Source organism: Oncorhynchus nerka, linkage group LG9b, assembly GCF_034236695.1.
Source record: "Oncorhynchus nerka isolate Pitt River linkage group LG9b, Oner_Uvic_2.0, whole genome shotgun sequence".
Lineage (NCBI taxonomy): Eukaryota > Metazoa > Chordata > Actinopteri > Salmoniformes > Salmonidae > Oncorhynchus > Oncorhynchus nerka.
The window spans coordinates 10,996,609-11,021,322 of NC_088424.1; the positions used below are offsets into that span (position 1 = coordinate 10,996,609).

The following is a 24,714-nucleotide window of genomic DNA, read 5'->3' on the forward strand; positions in this document are numbered from 1 at the left end:
GCATCAAGGAAATACCTAGATTTAGCCTTTTTTTATTCCCCCAGTACATTTATTTCTCAATTGCCAAAAAAGCAGCCAATCACCATTTTTCCTCGCCAAGGCCCATGCTTGATTATTTAGCAGGAAAATGATTTTCAAATCACAGCTAAAACTGGGTCCATTATGCAGTTTACGGATAAAAGCTCTTGAGTAATAAAGGTCATGGATAAAGGCTTGCTCTGAGAAGTGTTTATAGTTTCTCTTGAGAATTATACGTGGGTCAGGTTTTTTTTGCCTAGTATCTCTGATATATGCAATAGGGCAGTGGTCACTGATGTCATTAGCAAATAACCCACTAGCTATATATTTGTGAGGTGTATTTGTTAAGATAAGGTCTATACATGTACATTTTTGGGGGTCTTTTGGATTAGGACTGGTAGGTATAGTTGAGTAAGATTTATTTAGTTACAAATGTCTTTTAATTTAAATGCTGGCATGAGCCAATCCAGATTGAGATCTCTTATAATCAATCATTCAGAGTTTACATAAGACGTTAACTCAAACAATTTGCTTAGTGCAGATACCAGAGCTGAGGGTGGGCGATAAGCTCCCACTAGCGTTAATAGTGCATTATGACCAAGGACCACATTTAGAACTAAGCATTCATACTGTTTCAGAACAGAAGTTGAAATGGACTCCGGGACATCTAGATTGCATTTAACATATGGAAATACCTCCTCTACCCACTCTGTCTGCTCTGTAGATATTGTAACCAGCTAACAGAACATCTGAGTCTGGAACAGAGACACAGCCAGGATTCAGATATAATCATGTCAGCATGTGATTGTGAGACAAGTATTTCAATCAAATCTAGCTTTTGGATCAAGCTTCTAGCATTCAAATGAAAAATTCCTAGGCCACTATTTCGAGAGCTCATATCAGATGGAGCATTCAAGATAATATTAGATGAGCGACACTTCCTTGTGTAACTACTGACAGGCCTGAGTTGGATGGAGATAAGATTACTTCTAACAATACCCCTCTGCCTGTGTTAACCTGCACGCCACACACTAGTAGAGACAAGAACCCTGTTGACAATACCCATTCCTTATTCATTTTTAATATTGGGATTTAGTTTAATGTAAAAGGATGACCAATTATTTTAGGATCTTATAGGCCTACTCCAATAGAGAATCTAGGCACATTTTATTTAGCTCTATAATTCTTTATCCTAGCCCTACAATAGATCTCTACCTATTAAGTTTTCTTAAAGCTAATCGTCTCATTCACATCCGTGAACAAGTGCCGCACTACATAACAGCTTTTAAGCCATCTACATTTTAAGCCGATCTCTACATTTAGCCATATGTCAAACAAAAAACTACCTTGGTATTGCTAATGTACTACCTGTGCAATCCTCTTCAAATTTAATAAACAGCCAAAGAATGAAGGTCAGCCGGCTGACGACACCGCTCGCGTGTCCGAGCGTTGCAAAATAAATGTAGAAATCTGTTATTCAATTCATGCTCGCGCACGCAAACGAGCGTGTTGCCAATGGCTAAAATAGTCAGTTCTATTTCTGACGCAGATCGCGCTGCAAGTCCTGCCTCTCCCATCTCCTCATTGGTTTATAGAAGTAGGTACCCACGTGCCATCTCCGCATTGGTTATACCCACGTGGGTGACAAAGACGACCGAGGTTAGTGGCGGTAATGCAACTCATTTATGAAAGTTGCCAATCGCATTATAAAGTCAGGAAGGAGGAGAGATGACTAGAAACAACTCGGTTGACCGTTTTATGTGTGGATTAATTGTCGGATTAGAGGACCTTGTGCATTTCAGGTAAAATAACAACTCAATGTTTATCCCAGGACAAATTTGCTAGCAACAGAAAGCTAGCTGAATGGGACAAATAAGCTAGCAAGTGCAAGCTAAATTGCCATACATGCTTAATGCTTTTCAACCTGTCCCCAAATTAATATAACTGGAACAGATGTTTTGATATTTTAACCTGCGTGTTGTGATCGCATTTGGTGTGGGGGGAACAAAATACATTTATGCACTCGCGCAGCCGGTTTGGGTTCCGTGTTACGGTCGCACATTTTGGGGATATTCAGAGGTGGAAACTTTCCATGGGAATTAACGGGAGTATTTGCTAATTAATATTAATACCATTTTAATAGTTTTGCATGGGATATTAACCATATCATATGGAGTCAGAAACATAAACCTTTTTCTTTACATATAGTTGAAATCGGAAGTTTACATACACTTAGGTTGGAGTCATTAAAACAAGTTTTTCAACCACTACCCAAATTTCTTGTTAACAAACTATAGTTTTGGCAAATCGGTTAGGACATCTACATTGTGCATGACGCAAGTAATTTTTCACTTATTTCACTTAAGCCTAGCATTCAGCAGGCAACATTTTCACAAAAACAAGAAAAGCATTCAAATAAAATAATTTACCTTTGAAGAACTTCGGACGTTTTCAATTAGGAGACTCGCTCCGTTTTGTTAATCACGTTTGGCTAAGAAAAAAAAGCGAAAATTCAGTCATTACAACGCAAACTTTTTTCCAAATTAACTCCATAAACCGACAAACATGGCAAACGTGGTTTAGAATCAATCCTCAAGATGTTTTTCACAGCTATTCGATGATATATCATTTGTGGAAGTTTGGTTTCTCCTCTGAACCACATGGAAAAATGCATGCAGCTGGAGATTATGCAATAATTTCGACGGACACCAAGCGGACACCTGGTAAATGTAGTCTATGGTCAATCTTCCAATGATATGCCTACAAATACGTCACAATGCTGCAGACACCTTGGGGAAACGACAAAGTGTAGGCTCATTCCTTGCGCATTCACAGCCATATGAGGAGACATTGGAACACAGCGCCTCCAAAATCTGGGGCATTTCCTGTTTGAAATGTCATCTTGGTTTCGCCTGTAGCATCAGTTCTGTGGCACTCACAGATAATATCTTTGCAGTTTTGGAAACGTCAGTGTTTTCTTTCCAAAGCTGTCAATTATATGCATAGTCGAGCATCTTTTCGTGACAAAATATCTTGTTTAAAACGAACGTTTTTCATCCAAAAAATGTAATAGCGCCCCCTAATGCATAACTGGTTCACTATCACAATTCCAGTGGATCAGAAGTTTGCATACACTAAGTTGACTGCCTTTAAACAGCTTGGATAATTCCAGAAAATTATGTCACGGCTTTAAAAGCTTCTGATAGCCTTATTTACATAATTTGAGTCAATTGTAGGTGTACCTGTGTATGTATTTCAAGGCATACCTTCAAACGAAGTTCCTCTTTGCTTGACATTGTGGGTAAATCAGAAGAAATCATAATTGTAGACCTCCAAGTCTGGTTCATCCTTGGGAGCAATTTCCAAATGCCTGAAGGTACCACGTTCATCTGTACAAACGATGGGACCAAAAAGTGCATATTAATCCCAGAACAGCAAAGAACCTTGTGAGAATGCTGGAGGAAACGGGTACAAAAGTATCTATATCCACAGTAAAACGAGTCCGATATCAACATAACCTGAAAGGCCGCTCAGCAAGGAAGAAGCCACTGCTCCAAAACCGCCATTAAAAAAAAAAGCCAGACTACGGTTTGAAAATGCACATGGGGAGAAAGATCGTTCTTCTTGGAGAATTGTCTGATGAAACAAAAATAAATGTTTGGCCATAATGCCCATCGTCATGTTTGGAGGAAAAAGGGTGAGGCTTGCAAGACAAGGAACACCATCTCAACCATGAAGCACGGGGGTGGCAGTTGTCATGTGGCAGTGCTTTGCTGCAGGAGGGACTGGTGCACTTCACAAAATAGAAAATTTGTGGGCAGAACTGAAAAAGCATGTGCGAGCAAGGAGGCCTTCAAACCTGACTCAGTTACACCAGCTCTGTTCGGAGGAATGGGCCACAATTCACCCAACTTATTGTGGGATGTGTGTGAAAGGCTACCTGACACCTAAACCATTTAACCTGTTAAGACTCTAGGGGCAGTATTTCATTTTTGGATAAAAAGACGTGCCCGTTTTAAGCGCAATATTTTGTCACGAAAAGATGCTCGAATATGCTTGGAATTGATAGTTTTGGAAAGAAGACAGTCTTACGTTTCCAGAAATGCAAAGATTTTCACTGTGAGTCCCTTAGAACAAATGCTTCGGGCAAAACCAAGATGTATGACCGACCAGGAAATGCACAGGATTTCTGAGGCTACGTTTTCCATGATCGCCTTATATGGCTGTGAATGCGACAGGAATGAACGGACACTTTATCTTGTTTCCCCAAGGTCTCTGCAGCATTGTGACGTATTTGTAGGCATATCATTGGAAGATTGACCATAAGGGACTACATTTACCAGGTGTCCCGCTTGGTGTCTGCGTGGCAATCGGTGCGCAAAAGTCAGGTCCCGGTATTTTTCCATTCAAATCTCAGAACAAACCAGGCTACAAGGACTGTGCTTTCAATGGAGAGAAATATGACAAACCACCTTCAGGATTGATTCAAACAACGTTTTCCATGTTTCAGTCGATATTATGGAGTTAATTCGGAAAAAAGTTCGACATGTAGGTGACTGAATTTTCGGTTAGTTTCGGTAGCCATATGCATAGTAACAAAAGGGAACGATGTGTCCTACACAAGAATCTTTCAGGAAAAACTGGACATCTGCTATGTAACTGAGAGTCTCCTCATTGAAACATCTGAAGTTCTTCAAAGGTAAATTATTTTATTTGATTCCTTGGCTGGTTTTTGTGATTATGTTGCGTGCTAAATGCTAACGCTAATGCTAAGCTAGCTATCACCACTCTTACACAAATTAGTGATTTTCTCTGGTTCTAAAGCATATTTTGAAAATCTGAGACGACAGGATTGTTAAGAAAAGGATAAGCTTGAGAACAGGCATATTTATTTCATTTGCGATTTTTATAAATCGCTAACGTTGCGTTATGCTAATGAGCTTGAGGCTGTAGTTACGCTACCGCATACGGGTTTGGTCGGACTATGAGGTTAAAGGCAATGCTACCAAATGCTAATTGAGTGTATGTAAACTTCTGACCCACTGAGAATGTCTGAAAGAAATAAAAGCTGAAATTAATCGTTCGCTCTAATGTTATTCTTACATTTCACATTCTTAAAATAAAGTGTTGATCATAGCTGACCTATGACGGGGCATTTTTACTAGGATTAACTGTCAGGAATTGTGAGAAACTGAGTTTAAATGTATTTGGCAAAGGTGTATGTAAACTTCTGACTTCAACTGGAGTTACAAATGTATTTAAATCCTTCCAATAGGAATACAATTTTGTTACGAATTGAACGTTAAATGAGTTGACTTCACATCGGATGACTTCACTGAACAAAAGGGAATATTGAATGATCCATTCCATCTCCTAAAAATGTTGAAAACATACATCTGTAAAATTATACTCTAGAATCTAAAGCTTTGGTTGTCTTCCCCTCAGGCTTCCATGTCTTCTGCCTGGACCTCCTCAATGTCCACCTCTTGAACATCAGACTCTGAGGCCTCATCTTCACTGTCACTTTCCAAACTGGTTGATGGCTCGTTGTCAGGCTCAAAGGGTTGTCCTCTAATTTAGACCAATCAGCCTTCATGTTCTCAGCATTTTCTGTCACTAGTGCAAATACCTTCTATGGTCAAGGTCATTCATGCCGGCTTTCTGCAAAGTAGAGACCGGTGTGTCTTCCTTGTCTGTGCTCTTGTAGAATACTGGTTGAGGGGTGGAGAGGTAGTGTAATTATTCCTTGCCCACAAACAAACATTTGATCACCCATCAGAGATGATTACAATACAGTCTGACCTTCAAGTGAAGGTCAAGCAACTCGGCATCCAGCGAATTAGTAGATAACGCATATCTGGTTTGAGGTGTGTATGCTGGGCGAAGAACATTGAGTAATGTCTTCCAATACACATTGCCTGTGAGCATCAGGCGAACCAGTTGCATACACAGCTCGAGCAAGACATTCATCAGCATTTCTCTGACTACGTTCCTCCATTGTGTCAAACGTCTGATTCCAGGAGGACCATGAGCTGTTGCTATCGATAAGGTGTCTTCATAACTTTCACCTCAAGTAGAAGTAGAGGGACTTTTGTCAGAGGCTGCTTGTTGTGAGCGTTAAAAGACAGTCAATCAACGAAACAGCGGGCAAATCATTGGTACAATGTCATGACTTTTTGTCTTCAAATCGGTTTCTTTCAGTCAATACGTCCTGCGAAATGGCCCATCAGGTTTGATTGTGTTACAAACAAACCAGTTGATTGCAGTGAAACCAAACATGACTGGAAAAGTCACGTTCTGTGTGGGTTATTTACCTGGAATGTGTCGTCAAATGGAATGAGACGGAATTCACGACACAAGCGGGTCACAAAATGCTATAAAAACGGATTTGATCAAACAGAAGATCATTCATTGTGTAACAATGAGCATTGGAATTGCAAACAGATGAAGATCGTCAAAGGTAAACTATTTTAATGCAGTTTGATTATGTTACGCCTATGCTGGTTAAAAAATTTTTTTATGGGGCCCTATGCTCAGATAATCGCATTGTATTCTTTCGCATTAAATCCTTTTAAATCTGACAACGCAGTTAGATTAGCATGATTCTATGCTTTCGATACATGTGAGACTTGTATTTTCATGCATGTTTAATATGACTATGTAGCGATCACCGTATGTTGTGGAATTTCAGCCCGCTAGCGGAGAGGTGCGCAGAGAGGTTAAGGGAACTTTATGCACTTGGCCAGATGATTCTGCATCTTTGTTGCATTCTTCACATGATTTAGCACAGTATTTTTGCAAATGTACATAGCTTTCTTTCCTTCTACATGCCATAGTACCCGTGGAATTTTCCTATTAAAAAAAAGTACAATTCCATGTACAGATAAATATGTAAAATCTCTGACTGAGGCCGCTACGTAAGCTTATTAAGGCGGCAGGGGCAGTATTGAGTAGCTTGGATGAAAAGGTGCCCAGAGTGAACTGCCTGCTCCTCAGTCCCAGTTGGTAATATTAGTATTGGATAGAAAACACTGAAGTTTCTAAAAACCTATTTGAATTATGTCTGAGTATAACATAACTCATGGCAGGCAAAAACCTGAGAAGAAATCCAAACAGGAAGTGGGAAATCTGAGGATGGTTGATTTCAACTCAACCAATATCCCACTGTGTATTCAATAGGGGCTATGTTACACTTCCCAAGGCTTCCACTAGATGTCAATTGTCTTTAGAAACTTGTTTGAGGATTCTACTGTGAAGGGGGAGAGAAGATTGAGTCACAGGTCTGCCAGCAGTCACGCGCATTTCACATCAGCTAGCTGCGTTCCTTTGCTTTTCTGAAGACAAAGAAATTCTCCGGTTGGAATATTATTTAAGTTATGTTATAAACATCCTAAAGATTGATTCCATACATCGTTTTATCATACCGTAGTGTCTTTTAAGGGAGTCCATGGTAGTTTTCAAGCTTATTTTCCGCTCTTATTTCTTCCATTTTATTACTGTAATCCATTCCTGTTTAAGGCCTCAACCTCCCTCAGTAGCCATGCAATAGATCCAGCTTTTTTTAACTGCTCACTTATGCTTGTAAGCAATGCTTTATCTTCTGGGGACGCAGTTATAAAGACAGCGGCTTCCTTTCAGTTTCACTCGCAGAGCTCGAGGAAAGGTCTTGTTCTCTTCGATGTATCTGATTCTTTTCGAGCTGATCAATAAATAAAGGTTCTCTATATTATCCAGAATGTTTGTTTCAGTCATCATCAAATCCTCAATTTTTATGATTAATTCATGGGACAATCTGTGCCTACCACGCTGCCACGTCATCAACCCTCAATCGTCTTGAGACTTCTCCTTAGCAGCAGATTAAATTAAATTGTTGTAAAACGAGTTCTCTAAACTCAAATATTTGGTCACATGCTTAATTTTGTGTATGGTTTCCTAGAAAAAAGGGTTGGCTCAACTTACCATTCTCTCCCCAAATCAAAGTTATGTGCCTATAGTTAAAACGTGATAGCTGCAAGACCAAGTTTAGCCTCTCACTTCAGTGCTTGAAGTTGTTGCGTAAATCAACCATATATTGCTATTTTATTTAACTAGGAATGTCAGTTAAACAAATTCTTATTTACAATGACTGCCTACACCGGCCAAACCTGGACGAAGCTGGGCCAATTGTGTGCTACCCTATGGGACTCGCGATCACAGCCGGTTGTGATACAGCCTGGAATCGAACCAAGGTGTCTGTAGTGATGCCTCAAGCACTGCGTTGCAGTGCCTTAAACTGCTGCGCCACTCGGGAGCCCATGCTGACTCATTTTTTTTAATGGACTACCTTTTAGCTGGGATAGCTTTGTAAATTAAAGGAGAGTTGGGGGAGGTTGACCTTACTGCTTGACAGACTAGAGACAACCCTGCGCTACAAGGACCCAAGGGCTCTTTCTCAATTGGTCTCAACTCAATTCCTATCTCCTTTACTCACCCACCTCATACATTGGGGGAAAGGTTCAAAAGTAGTTATTGGATGTTCTCACGTGCGACTTAGAAGAGATCGGACGAGAGTAGAGGAAAGCGCAGTGTTGTCTGTTTGTCAAACAGTACGGCCCCCTCCCCCTAATCAACCTTAATTCACACGGCTATCCCGGGGAGTTGTCAGACATTTTCTATTAACGCTATTGTATCGGTGGTCCTCATTACCATGGGATGCAAATTACCCCTGGATCATGTTTTGAAGCGTCATTGCTAAACTGTACTGCAACTGTTTTTAAATGAGTTCCTTTTCTCCTCAGTGGAAGGTGGTCAGAGGGCCATCATCTTCAACAGGATTGGTGGGATGCAGATGGACACGGTACTCGCTGAGGGGCTCCACATTAGGTAGATGTCCTTCGTTATCACTCCCCTTTTTGACCTTGACTGGCAGGGCAGTGCGTTGTCGTGTTCATTAGGCTCATAATGGAGGAAAACTGCAATAGGGAGGGACTACCTGCACATGTCCAATAAGAAACTCATGTTCGTTTTCCTTTTGCGAAATGTTTTGTTTTCGGTTGTGTGCCCTAATGAACACGAACGACCCTGAACTGTTTTCACAGCGGGGGATGAGTGTGATCCATGTCTTTGGTGGACTGTTTAAACAAGGCTATATTCATTGTCCTCACCCTACATTCTTGTTGACAGGATACCATGGTTCCAGTACCCTGTCATCTATGACATAAGGGCGAGACCAAGAAAGATATCGTCCCTAACCGGAAGCAAAGGTGATTGATTGGACACATGTTACTGAACACTTAATCCTGATCAAATTATCCCTTGGGATCAAATAAAACCTCTTGTTGCATATGAGATGCTGTTTAGTTTATGGAACACATCTAGGAACAAACTGTACCTTTTTTTACAAAAATTATTTTTTGTGATTAAAAAAAGTAAAATATTTTACCTTTTATTTAACTAGGCAAGTCAGTTAAGAACAAATTCTTATTTTCAATGACAGCCTAGGAACAGTGGGTTAACTGCCTGTTCAGGGGCAGAACGACAGATTTGAACCTTGTCAGCTCGGGGATTTGAACTTGCAACCTTCCGGTTACTAGTCCAACGCTCTACCCTGATTGACTTCACAACAGCACTTCAGTCAGTGGCCTGGGCCATTCTAAACTGTTGTATATTTGTGGAGAATGGCATTCACCAAAACTAGATCCACATTTACTGAATTGTAACAAGGTCCATTATTCCTGCTTTTGCTATTGCAACACATTGATTCCATGGCAGGATGGATTTAATGGATTGATTTTAAAAAAATGTATTATGGCTGTTCGTACAGAATGTATTCATAACATTATCTTGCCTCCTGGCTGCAGTGAGACTCGTGGAAAATATTGGATAAAGAACATTCATTATTTTCATAGAGAAGGAAAGAAAGACTGGCAAACAGTAAATGGAGGCTATGTTAAAGAACCACTCTGATAATTACAGCCATTTTAGCCTAGTGGTTCAGAGCGGATGACATGGACGTTGATTAAGGCCTCTCTGATTCAGAGGGGTTGAGTTAAATGCAGACGACACATTTCGGTTTAATCCTTTCTCCTATTGAGTCTTGAATATCACCTAAAACGGCTCTGACTCTCTCTTCCTTATTGTCTCTGTCCCGGTACAGACCTGCAGATGGTGAACATCGCCCTGCGTGTGCTGTCCCGTCCTGTGGCCTCCAACCTGCCTGCCATGTACCAGCAGCTCGGCAAGGATTACGATGAGAAGGTGCTGCCATCCATCGTCAATGAGGTGCTGAAGAGTGTGGTGGCCAAGTTCAACGCCTCGCAGCTCATCACACAGAGAGCTCAGGTATACAGGAAGGGGTGGTTTTGGGAATGCTGTTTCTCTTAAAGTGCTATGGTAAAGTTATAGTTGCTACATTAGACTTTTGCGCTATTGGTATGCACTTTATCACCTTTAATTTAGTTAAATATTTTTTGTTAGATTTGAGTCTGAACTTTTCTGCGTTATACAAACATTTACACTACATTTGTCCTGTCTCCATGCACCTGCAGCTTACTGAATGTACTTTAATGAATTGAGCTCAGTAATGGCCTTCTCAATCGGAAACAGGTTTTTATAGTCTTCCAATCGAAATGCATTTTAGAATGATGGACCAATGGCAATAAAAGGGTTCTTCTGTTGTTAGGTGTCCCTGATGATTCGGCGGGAGCTCTTTGAACGGGCCAAGGACTTCAACATCATCCTGGACGATGTGGCCATCACCGAGCTGAGCTTCAGCAGGGAGTACACTGCCGCGGTGGAAGCAAAGCAAGTCGGTGAGGAGGCTCACGCTCATACCCTTGCTATTGCATATATAGTACACTACCTTTTTACCAGAACTCTATGGGATTTTTCAAATACTAAAAACTACATTCTGGTATTTGAAAAACTGAATTGGGCCCCCACTGTTTTTGTATACATCCTATGGATGGGACTGGGGAAATGTAACCACTCAAATTCATAGACTGCACTCTAGAGTGGTGAACAAAGAATAAGTCAAAAATATTAACTTGCAGTTTCAAAGCTTATCTAATGCAATTCTGCCATGGAGCTGAAAATGTTGCAGTTTCAAGCCAGTTTCCTGCAATTCTATACATTTTTGCCGTGTAGCTTGAATGTATTTTTCAGGAAAGCTAATTTCCTACAATTGTAGGAAATGACCAAGAAGTTACTGGTTGGTACGAATTCTCCGCTGCGCTCTATCAGCACCATGGACAGCGCCCAATATGCAAAAGCTAGATTTTGACCAACCAGCTAGATTGTTTCTTACCTTTTCAGAAGAGTAACATTTACGTGTTCTTTATAAATAGCCTAGAACTAATTACTGAAACACTTCCTTGTTTGGATCTGGAGCGTATGCAAAACTTAAGCCTATTTTATTAGTTTTTACTTTCCTAAAACAATTCATTACAGGAATCATAAGGATCATTTACTTTACTGTTTAACAACACGATCAACAAGGCAGGCCTTAGTTTTGTCGTACCTGGACTACTGTTCAGTCATGTGGGCAGGTGCCACAAAGGACATAGGAAAATTGCAAATGACACAGGGCAGCTCGGCTGGCCCTTGGATGTACACAGAGAGCTAATATTAATAATATGCATGTCAATCTCTCCTGGCTGAAAGTGGAGGAGAGATTGACTTCATCACTATTTTGATTTATGAGAGAGCTCGGTGCAGTAAACATGTATGTCTAAACTACTGGCACACAGCCTGGACATCCATGCAAATCAAATCAAATGTATTTATATAGCCCTTCGTACATCAGCTGATATCTCAAAGTGCTGTACAGAAACCCAGCCTAAAACCCCAAACAGCAAGCAATGCAGGTGTAGAAGCACGGTGGCTAGGAAAAACTCCCTAGAAAGGCCAAAACCTAGGAAGAAACCTAGAGAGGAACCAGGCTATGTGGGGTGGCCAGTCCTCTTCTGGCTGTGCCGGGTGGAGATTATAACCGAACATGGCCAAGATGTTCAAATGTTCATAAATGACCAGCATGGTCGAATAATAATAAGGCAGAACAGTTGAAACTGGAGCAGCAGCACGGCCAGGTGGACTGGGGACACAAGGAGTCATGTCAGGTAGTCCTGGGGCATGGTCCTAGGGCTCAGGTCCTCCGAGAGAGAGAAAGAAAGAGAGAAGGAGAGAATTAGAGACTGCACACTTAGATTCACACAAGACACCGAATAGGACAGGAGAAGTACTCCAGATATAACAAACTGACCCTAGCCCCCCGACACATAAACTACTGCAGCATATATACTGGAGGCTGAGATAGGAGGGGTCAGGAGACACTGTGGCCCCATCCGAGGACACCCCCAGACAGGGCCTAACAGGAAGGATATAACCCCACCCACTTTGCCAAAGCACAGCTCCCACACCACTAGAGGGATATCTTCAACCACCAACTTACCATCCTGAGACAAGGCTGAGTATAGCTCACAAAGATTTCCGCCATGGCACAACCCAAGGGGGGGCGCCAACCCAGACAGGACGACCACATCAGTGAATCAACCCACTCAGGTGATGCACCCCCTCCAGGGACGGCATGAGAGAGCCCCAGTAGGCCAGTGACTCAGCCCCTGTAATAGGGTTAGAGGCAGAGAATCCCAGTGGAAAGAGGGGAACCGGCCAGGCAGAGACAGCAAGGGCGGTTCGTTGCTCCAGAGCCTTTCCGTTCACCTTCCCACTCCTGGGCCAGACCACACTCAATCAAATGACCCACTGAAGAGATGAGTCTTCAGTAAAGACTTAAAGGTTGAGACCGAGTTTGCGTCTCTGACATGGGTAGGCAGACCGTTCCATAAAAATTGAGCTCTATAGGAGAAAGCCCTGCCTCCAGCTGTTTGCTTAGAAATTCTAGGGACAATTAGGTCTGCGTCTTGTGACCGTAGGGTACGTGTAGGTATGTACGGCAGGACCAAATCAGAGAGATGGGTAGGAGCAAGCCCATGTAATGCTTTGTAGGTTAGCAGTAAAACCTTGAAATCAGCCCTTGCTTTGACAGGAAGCCAGTGTAGAGAGGCTAGCACTGGAGTAATATGATCAAATTTTTGGGTTCTAGTCAGGATTCTAGCAGCCGTATTTAGCACTAACTGAAGTTTATTTAGTGCTTTATCCAGGTAGCCGGAAAGTAGAGCATTGCAGTAGTCTAACCTAGAAGTGACAAAAGCATGGATTAATTTTTCTGCATCTTTGGACAGAAAGTTTCTGATTTTTGCAATGTTACGTAGAAGGAAAAAAGCTGTCCTTGAAATGGTCTTGATATGTTCTTCAAAAGAGAGATCAGGGTCCAGAGTAACGCCAAGGTCCTTCAGTTTTATTTGAGACGACTGTACAACCATTAAGATTAATTGTCAGATTCAACAGAAGATCTCTGTTTCTTGGGACCTAGAACAAGCATCTCTGTTTTGTCCGAGTTTAAAAGTAGAATGTTTGCAGCAATCCACTTCCTTATGTCTGAAACACATGCTTCTAGCAAGGGCAATTTTGGGGCTTCACCATGTTTAATTGAAATGTACAGCTGTGTGTCATCCGCATAGCAGTGAAAGTTAACATTATGTTTTCGAATAACATCCCCAAGAGGTAAAATATATAGTGAAAACAATAGTGGTCCTAAAACGGAACCTTGAGGAACACCGAAATTTACAGTTGATTTGTCAGAGGACAAACCATTCACAGAGACCAACTGATATCTTTCCGACAGATAAGATCTAAACCAGGCCAGAACTTGTCCGTGTAGACCAATTTGGGTTTCCAATCTCTCCAAAAGAATGTGGTGATCGATGGTATCAAAAGCAGCACTAAGGTCTAGGAGCACGAGGACGGATGCAGAGCCTCGGTGCGATGCCATTAAAATGTCATTTACCACCTTCACAAGTGCCGTCTCAGTGCTATGATGGGGTCTAAAACCAGACTGAAGCATTTCGTATACATTGTCTTCAGGAAGGCAGTGAGTTGCTGCGCAACAGCCTTTTCTAAAAAATTTGAGAGGAATGGAAGATTCAATTTAGGCCGATAGTTTTTTATATTTTCTGGGTCAAGGTTTGGCTTTTTCAAGAGAGGCTTTATTACTGCCACTTTTAATGAGTTTGGTACACATCCGGTGGATAGAGAGCCGTTTATTATGTTCAACATAGGAGGGCCAAGCACAGGAAGCAACTCTTTCAGTAGTTTAGTTGGAATAGGGTCCAGTATGCAACTTGAAGGTTTAGAGGCCATGATTATTTTCATCATTGTGTCAAGAGATATAGTACTAAAACACTTGAGCGTCTCTCTTGATCCTAGGTCCTGGCAGAGTTGTGCAGACTCGGGACAACTGAGCTTTGAATGAATACGCATATTTAAAGAGGAGTCCGTAATTTGCTTTCTAATAATCATAATCTTTTCCTCAAAGAAGTTCATGAATTTATCACTGCTGAAGTGAAAGTCATCCTCTCTTGGGAAATGCTGCTTTTTAGTTAGCTTTGCGACAGTATCAAAAAGGAATTTTGGATTGTTCTTATTTTCATCCTATTTTTCTAACTTAATTGAGGATCGATACTGTAGCTTTGTGACAATATCAAAAATACATTTCGGTTTGTTCTTATTTTCCTCAATTAAGTTAGAAAAATAGGATGATCGAGTAGCAGTAAGGGCTCTTCGGTACTGCATGATACTGTCTTTCCAAGCTAGTCGGAAGACTTCCAGTTTGCTGTGGCGCCATTTCTGTTCCAATTTTCTGGAAGCTTGCTTCAGAGCTCGGGTATTTTCTGTGTACCATGGAGGTAGTTTCTTATGAGAAATGTTTTTAGGTTTTAGGGGTGCAACTGCATCTAGGGTATTGGGCAAGGCTAAATTGAGTTACTCAGTTAGGTGGTTAACTGATTTTTGTTCTCTGGCGTCCTTGGGTAGACAGAGGGAATCTGGAAGGACATCAAGGAATCTTTGTTGTCTGAATTTATAGCACGACTTTTGATGTTCCTTGGTTGGGGTCTGAGCAGATTGTTTGTTGCAAACGTAATAAAATGGTGGTCCGATAGTCCAGGATTATGAGGAAAAACATTAAGATCCACAACATTTATTCCATGGGACAAAACTATGTCCAGCGTATGACTGTGACAGTGAGTGGGTCCAGAGACATGTTGGACAAACTCCACTGAGTCGATGATGGCTCCGAAGGCGTTTTGGAGTGGGTCTGTGGACTTTTCCATGTGAATATTAAAGTCACCAAAGATTAGAATATTATCTGCTATGACTACAAGGTCCGATAGGAACTCCGTGAGGAACGCTGTATATGGCCCAGGAGGCCTGTAAACAGTAGCTATAAAAAATGATTGAGTAGGCTGCATAGATTTCATGACTAGAAGCTCAAAAGACAAAAACTTAATTTTTTTTTTTGTAAATTGAAATTTGCTATCGTAAATGTTAGCAACACCTCCGCCTTTGCGGGATGCACGGGGGATATGGTCACTAGTGTAGCCAGGAGGTGAGGCCTCATTTAACACAGTAAATTCATCAGGCTTAAGCCATGTTTCAGTCAGGCCAATCACATAAAGATTATGATCAGTGATTAGTTAATTGACTATAATTGCCTTTGAAGTAAGGGATCTAACATTAAGGAGCCCTATTTTGAGATGTATCACGATCTCTTTCAATAATAACAGGAATGGAGGTGGTCTTTATCCTAGTGAGATTGCTAAGGCGAACACCGCCATGTTTAGTTTTGCCCAACCTAGGTCGAGGCACAGACACGGTCTCAATGGTGATAGCTGAGCTGACTACACTGACTGTGCTAGTGGCAGACTCCACTATGCTGGCAGGCTGGCTAACAGCCTGCTGCCTGGCCTGCACCCTATTTCATTGTGGAGCTAGAGGAGTTAGAGCCCTGTATGTTGGTAGATAAGATGAGAGCACCCCTCCAGCTAGGATGGAGTCCGTCACTCCTCAGCAGGTCAGGCTTGGTCCTGTTTGTGGGTGAGTCCCAGAAAGAGGGCCAATTATCTACAAATTCTATCTTTTGGGAGGGGCAGAAAACAGTTTTCAACCAGCGATTGAGTTGTGAGACTCTGCTGTACAGCTCATCACTCCCCCTAACTGGGAGGGGGCCAGAGACAATTACTCGATGCCGACACATCTTTCTAGCTGATTTACACGCAGAAGCTATGTTGCGCTTGGTGATCTCTGACTGTTTCATCCTAACATCGTTGGTGCCGACGTGGATAACTATCTCTATACTCTGTACACTCGCCAGTTTTAGCTTTAGCCAGCACCATCTTCAGATTAGCCTTGACGTCGGTAGCCCTGCCCCCTGGTAAACAGTGTATGATCGCTGGATGATTCTTTTTAAGTCTAATACTCCGGGTAATGGAGTCGCCAATGACTAGGGTTTTCAATTTGTCAGAGCTAATGGTGGGAAGCTTCGGCGTCTCAGACCCCGTAACGGGAGGAGTAGAGACCAGAGAAGGCTCGGCCTCCGACTCGCTGCTTAATGGGGAAAACCGGTTGAAAGTTTTCTGTCGGCTGAATGAGCGACACCGGTTGAGCGTTCCTACAGCATTTCCTTCCAGAAACCGTGAGAAAGTTGTCCGGCTGCGGGGACTGTGCCAGGGGATTTATACTACTATCTGTACTTACTGGTGGCACAGACGCTGTTTCATCCTTTCCTACACTAAAATTACCCTTGCCTAACGATTGCGTCTGAAGCTGGGCTTGTAGCACAGCTATCCTCGCCGTAAGGCGATCGTTCTCCTGTATATTATGAGTACAGGGACTGCAATTAGAAGGCATCATGTTAATGTTACTACTTAGCTTCGGCTGTTGGAGGTCCTGACGAACCGTGTCCAGATAAAGCGGCCGGAGTGAAAGTTGAGGGAAAAAAACAAAAATATAAACTGTAATTAAAAAGTAAAAATCGTAAAGTTGTCAGGTAGCAAAATAGGTTGGCAACTAAACGCACAGCAACTCGAAAACAAGTCTGCAAGTTGTGATACCTGCAAGATGCATACCTCACAAGACATGCCACAAGGTCTCTTCACAGCCCCCAAGTCCAGAACAGACTGGGAGGCGCACAGCACTACATAGAGCCATGACTATATGGAACTCTGTTCCACATCAAGTAACTGACAGGAGCAATAAACTTAGATTTAAAGAACACCTTATGGAACAGCATGGACTGTGAAGCAACACCCATATTGGCGCATACACACACATACGCAATATACATGAATTTAGTACTGTAGATATGTGGTGGAGTAGGGGCCTGAGGCACAGAGTGTGTTGTGAAATCTGTGAATGTATTGTAATGTTTTTTAAATTGTATAAACTGCCTTAATTTTGCTGGACCCCATCTTCGGCAGCAGCTTATCGGGATCCATAATAAATATGCTAAATTAGGGTTGGACTGAAACTACAGGACAGTAGAGCTCCAAGAGGGCTGTGTAGAGCTCCAAGAGGGCTGTGTAGAGCTCCAAGAGGGCTGTGTAGAGCTCCAAGAGGGCTGTGTAGAGCTCCAAGAGGGCTGTGTAGAGCTCCAAGAGGGCTGTGTAGAGCTCCAAGAGGGCTGTGTAGAGCTCCAAGAGGGCTGTGTAGAGCTCCAAGAGGGCTGTGTAGAGCTCCAAGAGGGCTGTGTAGAGCTCCAAGAGGGCTGTGTAGAGCTCCAAGAGGGCTGTGTAGAGCTGCAGCCCTGCTTTATGCTATGCTTCATTGAGCTTATCTGATGTAGTAAAGAATGTTCTGCAATCAATTCTCTTGTCATGGTAATGTGACCACCTTGCTCTGTATTTTCAGCCCAACAGGAGGCACAGAGGGCCTTCTTCTATGTGGAGAAAGCCTTGCAGGACCAGAGGCAGAAGATCATCCAGGCTGAAGGAGAGGCAGAGGCTGCTAAAATGGTGAACTCTGAAGAGGAGACTCTTCTGAACACGCACAGCTAAAGCTGGTCCCAAATCTCTTCCTAACCCTTCAATGTTATATATGAAGGGTCTGGTTAGGTTTAGTGGAAGAACCTCTACAATATTGCTTCCACCTTTTACAGATCTGCAAATATTGAAGGATTTAGGCCAAATGGAGGTTTTAGGGAGTGATTTGGACCAGCTGTTACACATTCCCTTCCCGTGCTCTCATGTTGGTTGACCATACAGCTGAGTACACACACTGCTGTATCCATAGACATGGATGTATTATTTTATCTATTTACTCTTGTGGTTTTTAGGTTAAACACTAGTGTGCTTTTGCTCTTAATTTTAATCTCACAGATGTGTCCTGTCTCCAGTGGTGTATAGATAAGATTTGTGTTACGGAATTCTGGTCGTTTTCCAGAAATCCCATTTGGAAGATTCCCGGAATCAGAATGGAAAAAGCAGGATTTCTGGAAAACCAGGGAATTCTGGGAAAGTTGCCAGAATTTTGCAACCCTAGATAAGATGGTAATGCTAGATAAAAAGGCATTGCAGGTATGAGACTGTTCATTGATTTGTTGTCTTTTTAAAAATCCAATACATCTCCATATTTTGTAAAAGCAATGCTTCATTTGACTTCTCCAAATGGATGTTCAGTTGTAGTTCCATCTCAAACAAGATGCCAGAGACCTTTAGTCTCAGAAAAGTGATGAGCTCCTGTCTACCTTGGGAACTCTACATTATTGTCACTTTAAGCTCTCTGACCGCTCTGAAGTGTTTGACGAGATCAAGTGGATACGACATTTTGCTCACTGATGCTTATTTACGTTTTTAGACGTTTTCAAATACAGCTGATGTCTGTCAGGCTTTATTTTTTTTGTCATAAAATGTTAGGCTAAAATGGAATACACTAAAGGTACCTTCCGTTCCCCTTTTTCTTCTTTTTTTTTAAACATGAACCATTTTGGGTCTATACATCATTGACTAAAGAGAACAAGTGAACTGGGTTTATCCTAATTTCATTCACCCTTTGAAATGCCTTTCTGGTGCTTTTAGGACATGTGTGTGCCACATTTAACTGACCCAACTTAATGAGTTGACTAGTGTGATTTGGGATCATGGCTGGATCATAGGCAAAGCCAGAGTCAGACCAGTAAAACCTGCTGGATGTGGACTAGGCTATGCCATCTGGGGTATATTGAGGTACCAAGATGGCATACATTAACCCATTTGCATTTTCTTATTTGTGTAACTATAGTTGGGTGAGGCGGTGACAAAGAACCCTGGCTACCTGAAACTGCGGAAGATCCGAGCAGCTCAGAACATTGCCAAGACGGTACGGAAATCCAGCTTTTTTAAATACTTTAAGGTTGCATTCTTCGTTCCTCCCTTACCTAATCTGACATGGTGGGATTGGTGAAAGCTATGTGATGAAACCAGTGTTACATCTATCAATTTGTGTGAGATCAGTGAACAAGGTAGAAAGGAAGGGTGGTCAAAAGGGCCATAGTGATTTTTCCTTAGCCCACTAGATGGTGCAAAATGACCACTTTCTAAAGCAGGATGCATCTGGATTTTTATAGTCCTGTAGGCTACATTTGAGTGTAATGAGAAACCATTAGGTCTAGTTTCTTCTTTATTTTTTACAATGTCTTAGGGCTATCTAAAGGTTTCTGGCAAGGACCTTAACTCGCTTGTAAATGTTGGTGGTTTGTAGTCTGTACATCCTTTGCCCTGAATCCTTTTGCATATTCTGCAAGTGACTTTGGTCAGGTCTGCTGGCTCACCTTTTTCATTCGGCCTGAAACCTGAAGAACTGCAGAACTTGAGAAGATGTGCTTTTCTTACCCAACAAGTCGTTTTTTCTGATTTAGCGTAAGGCAGGCTGTACTATAGTTACTAAGTGGAATCCCGTCACTTCCTCTTGTTTTTTACTGTCGGAAAGCAACCTAATCGAAGAAAAAATATTGCAAATGCGCTTACCCAGATGAGCAAGATGAAATAACAATAGCCTACACTTGATACATCTATAATATTTGTTTTCAAAAGGTAGGCTAATATCTGAGTATTTTTATGGACAAGAGAAACAGCCCTTCCAATTTGAAAATCATTCTGCAGCCTGGACTAGATTAAAACACAACTTCACCTAACACTGTTTTGAACAATTATTTAATTAGATTGTCTATTGTAACCATTTGAATAAGAATGACATTACAGTGGGGCAAAAAAGCATTTAGTCAGCCACCAATTGTGCAAGTTCTCCCACTTAAAAAGATGAGAGGCCTGTAATCTTCATCATAGGTACACTTCAACTATGACAGACAAAATGAGAGAGAAAAATCCAGAAAATCACATTGTAGGATTTTTAATGAATTGATTTGCAAATTATGGTGGAAAATAAGTATTTGGTCACCTACAAACAAGCAAGATTTCTGGCTTTCACAGACCTGTAACTTCTTATTTAAGAGGCTCCTCTGTCCTCCACTCGTTACCTGTATTAATGGCACCGGTTTCAACTTGTTATCAGTATAAAAGACCTCAAACAACCTCAAACAGTCACACTCCAAACTCTACTATGGCCAAGACCAAAGAGCTGTCAAAGGACACCAGAAACAAAATTGTAGACCTGCACCAGGCTGGGAAGACTGAATCTGCAATAGGTAAGCAGCTTGGTTTGAAGAAATCAACTGTGGGAGCAATTATTAGGAAATGGAAGACATACAAGACCACTTATAATCTCCCTCGATCTGGGGCTCCACGCAAGATCTCACCCCGTTTTGGTAAAAATCTCAACTCGTCGTGTTTGGAGGACAAAGAATGCTGAGTTGCATCCAAAGAACACCATACCTACTGTGAAGCATGGGGGTGGAAACATCATTCTTTGGGGCTGTTTTTCTGCAAAGGGACCAGGACGACTGATCCGTGTAAAGGAAAGAATGAATGGGGTCATGTATCGTGAGATTGAGTGAACCTCCTTCCATCAGCAAGGGTATTGAAGATGAAATGTGGCTGGGTCTTTCAGCATAACAATGATCCCAAACACACCGCCCGGCCAACGGAGTGGCTTCGTAAGAAGCATTTCAAGGTCCTGGAGTGGCCTAGCCAGTCTCCAGATCTCAACCCCATAGAACATCTTTGGAGGGAGTTGAAAGTCCGTGTTGCCCAGCAACAGCCCCAAAACATCACTGCTCTAGAGGAGATCTGCATGGAGGAATGGGCCAAAATACCAGCAACAGTGTGTGTGAACCTTGTGAAGACTTACAGAAAACATTTGACCTCTGTCATTGCCAACAAAGGGTATATAACAAAGTATTGAGAAACTTTTGTTATTGACCAAATACTTATTTTCCACCATAATTTGCAAATAAATTCATAAAAAATCCTACAAAGTGATTTTCTGATTTTTTTTCTTCTCATTTTGTCTGTCATAGTTGAAGTGTACCTATGATGAAAATTACAGGCCTCATCTTTTTAAACGGGAGAACTTGCACAATTGGTGGCTGACTAAATACTTTTTTGCCCCACTGTATGCACCAAATAACAGCTCTGATATAACCAATGAGTCCTTTTAAATTGCGTTCTTCCCGCAAATTATCCCCTCTGTGTGCAACAATTTTTTTTTTTTTTTTCGATACAATCGTAGATCCGCGCTGTTTGGACAGGACGTTGGGACAATGTCATTCCAGACATTGCCTAATCCTACTGACTGTGTCTGATCTCCAGGTGGCGACATCGCAGAACAAGGTGTACCTGAGTGCAGATAACCTAGTGTTGAACCTCCAGGACAACACAAGCAACAGCTTCAGCAAGTAGGTTCCCTTCTGTTCCCCTAATACTGTTCCTATTTACCTGCGTCGTGTTCATTAGGCACCAAATAGAAGACAACAGGGTGGAATTACTTAGACTTGTCCAATAAGAAACGCTCCTTGTTTTTCGTGTTGTAAAACATTTTCCATTGTGTGCCCTAATTTATTTACTTTATTTGTATAATACCACTTTGGTTTAGTTTTAATCTCAAAGTGCATTAAATTAAAAATACAACAAAACAAGAAATATGACAATATAAGACTGATGTACACAGTTGACAAAAGTGGAAAGGTGGGCCAGGGGTGGAGATAAGCCTTAAAGGCTCAGTGTAGTCAAAAATGTGATTTCCCTGTGTTTTATATATATTTGCACACTGAGGTTGGAATAATTCTGTGATATTGTGAAAGTTATGATGATGCCCTTTTAGTATAAGAGCTTTTTGAAAAGACACTGAATTTTCAGCCTGTTTTGGTGGGATGGTGTTTTGACCTGCCTGGTGACATAACCAGGTGGTAAAGTAGTTAATAAACCAAATAGAAAGAACGTTGTCTCTCTGCTAATAACAGCTAGTTTTTGGTTTCCCCTTTCCCTACTCAGACCACTCCCAGACAGTCCTAGCAAAATTCTTGCTTGAGAAATGGCTCTTTGCTAAGAAGCAATTTCTATTTTTTAAATTTAAATAATTTAAATTGAAAGCGATCATTGGCAAGGTACTTAATTGTTACCCATAAATTATTAGATTTTTGCGATGAAAACTGCTGCATTGGACCTACATTAAATGCCCCAACAGTTTGAGCAGGTTGGGAGAAATAGGCTGGACGAGCCCTGAGATTATCAGCAAGGCTGTTCAAGAGACTCTTCCAGAGATTGAGGGAGAATTGAAGACCCCTGAGACAGCCAGTGTTCCTGCGATGCTTCCAGGGATTGAGGAACAACACTTCTCGAAGAGCCCTGATATTGTCAGCATGGCTGTTCCAAAGATTGAGGAGGAACATGAATTGAAGTTCCATGAGATGGTCGTTGTTCCAGAGACATGGAGTGAGGCGGGAGAATACCTGGTCCCCCATATTGCGGCGGCGGGTCCTGGGGACGTGGCGCAAAATGGCGAGGCTTGAATGTAGGGTGCGTGGATGGGGAGGGGTTAAGACTATTTCTTACCCAATGGTGAAGAGAGAGTACTGCTAAAATGCATGGGAAAGAATAATTATTTGATCAACTAAAATATATACAAAGAATATCATCTGTCTGATTGCTTGTGAACGGCCTTGTCTTAAAATGTAGGTTTCCTCTTTTTATTGATATGCTTTTTTTCATATTTTTTTTCTTCAGTTTATCGTTGCCGAGGTAAAGGGAAGCGTCCCTGAAGAGTATGCATTCCGGATCGTCAACTTGAGCCATCTCTACACATTATACCTCTTCGCCACACAGTGGTTTTCAACACTGGTCCTGGAAGACCCCTATGCGTACAGGTTTTTCTGTCTAGTCATTCACTTGAATTATGTTATGTTCAATTAGTCTTTGAAATGGCTTTCCACATATGGTATCATGTTACAGTTGTCTGGCTTTACCTCGTATTTAAATGTAATGATGTACAGATGAATAGAAACCGGATTGTGCCGGGGTACTCGCAGACCAGCACAAAGGAGCACTTATTTGTTTCTACAAAGTGTATCTCCTTGTCACAGTGCCTAGCTCTTGGCCTGTATTCACAGAGCCTCAGAGTTGGTGTGCTGATATACAGTAGCATTAGTTTTAGATTATATAGAAAGAGAGCGCTGATCTAAGATCAGGTCCTCTTCTCCAATATGCTTTTTGGATGTGGGCCCTGGTTTGAGTTAACATAGTGGCACGAAATCAACTAACTAGAACCCAGTGGTTTCTTCCACTCTGTCATCACCACCCTGCCTTTATATTATTTAGATGTGACAACATCATGCATCGGAGAACCATCCATAGAGTCCTACTCTGACATTGCTAGGAGACGGGCTCCTCCGTACCTTTACTATATTTGTGTTCTGTAACACTCAACATAAGGGTGTCATGCTGGATCTTCACGAAGTGTCGTGAATGAATACCAATGAATCTTAATGTCCCGTGTCACGAAACAATGTTACACCAGTGTAATACATCTAATTGTAATGCAAATATTTATTTTCTTTGGTTCATGTTCCACCCCCTTCTCATTTACATTTTTTTCTTCTTCACTGCATTTCAAACTATTTGTTCATCTTTGCTCGAGGAAAAAGGTCTTCATTACTGTGTTCGTAATCCTAACTAGAGGCCGAAACACTCACATTGGGTTTGAATAAATACATGTTTTTGGATCACAACAGCGTCTACGTGATCTCTAACGTCAGACTTGATACAAAACTGTTTAATCCCATATGCACAATAATATCAGACTGTGCTGTCATGATACCATGCAACATTTGCAGCAGTGTGTTCCATAACCCTTATACTGGCTACTTTAACACATTTGGGTGTAGCAGATGCTAGACTTGGGCGATATATCAGGTATTTTGAAATACTGATGGTATAAATTTCAATATCGTTTAAGCTGTTAGAGGAGTTGATCCTGGTTCGATAACACTGTCTTTCTTGAGCTCGTTAATAGTAGAATGTTCATATCTGAAGATGGCAGAAAGGCTTGTCTCTTTTTGGCAATGACATGGAGTGGAATGTTAGCTAAAAAGACTGGTACCCAAACAAGACATTCAATCCACTCCTGGATCAAGATCCCTGTTGCCTAAAATTGTGTGCACTTCCAGTAATACCGTTTACCCCAGTATTGTACAGAAATGCTACGACTATATTAAATTCTGGATACTGGCCAACCCTATCAGATGCCATAATGTGATTTATTTTTATTTATATATATATATATATTTTTTTTGTAGAGCAAAAAAGTCTGAAGTGAACAGAGTGACCCATTGTGGGGTTAGGTTATGTGCAGACATAAGCTACGTTGAAGAGGAGTGGGACAACATTCCACAGGCCG

General features: G+C 41.6%; 1 protein-coding gene across 3 annotated transcripts in view; it reads left to right on the forward strand.

The window, feature by feature from the left end:
* The window catches only part of phb2a (prohibitin 2a), a 31,916-nt gene extending 7,870 nt beyond the window's left edge, over nucleotides 1-24,046 (forward strand). The window contains exons 3-11 of one of the 3 annotated variants that reach the window (XM_029642038.2): nucleotides 8,796-8,880; nucleotides 9,181-9,260; nucleotides 10,154-10,338; nucleotides 10,679-10,808; nucleotides 17,800-17,903; nucleotides 19,168-19,245; nucleotides 21,633-21,718; nucleotides 22,507-22,838; nucleotides 23,046-24,046. In XM_029642038.2, the coding sequence (XP_029497898.1) occupies nucleotides 8,796-8,880; nucleotides 9,181-9,260; nucleotides 10,154-10,338; nucleotides 10,679-10,808; nucleotides 17,800-17,903; nucleotides 19,168-19,245; nucleotides 21,633-21,718; nucleotides 22,507-22,831 (1,073 nt within the window). In that variant the 3' untranslated portion in view covers nucleotides 22,832-22,838; nucleotides 23,046-24,046. The remainder of the gene's footprint in view (nucleotides 1-8,795; nucleotides 8,881-9,180; nucleotides 9,261-10,153; nucleotides 10,339-10,678; nucleotides 10,809-17,799; nucleotides 17,904-19,167; nucleotides 19,246-21,632; nucleotides 21,719-22,506; nucleotides 22,839-23,045) is intronic. The other 2 variants (XM_029642039.2, XM_029642040.2) reach the window with 2 other exon arrangements.
* Nucleotides 24,047-24,714: the final 668 nt, after the last annotated feature.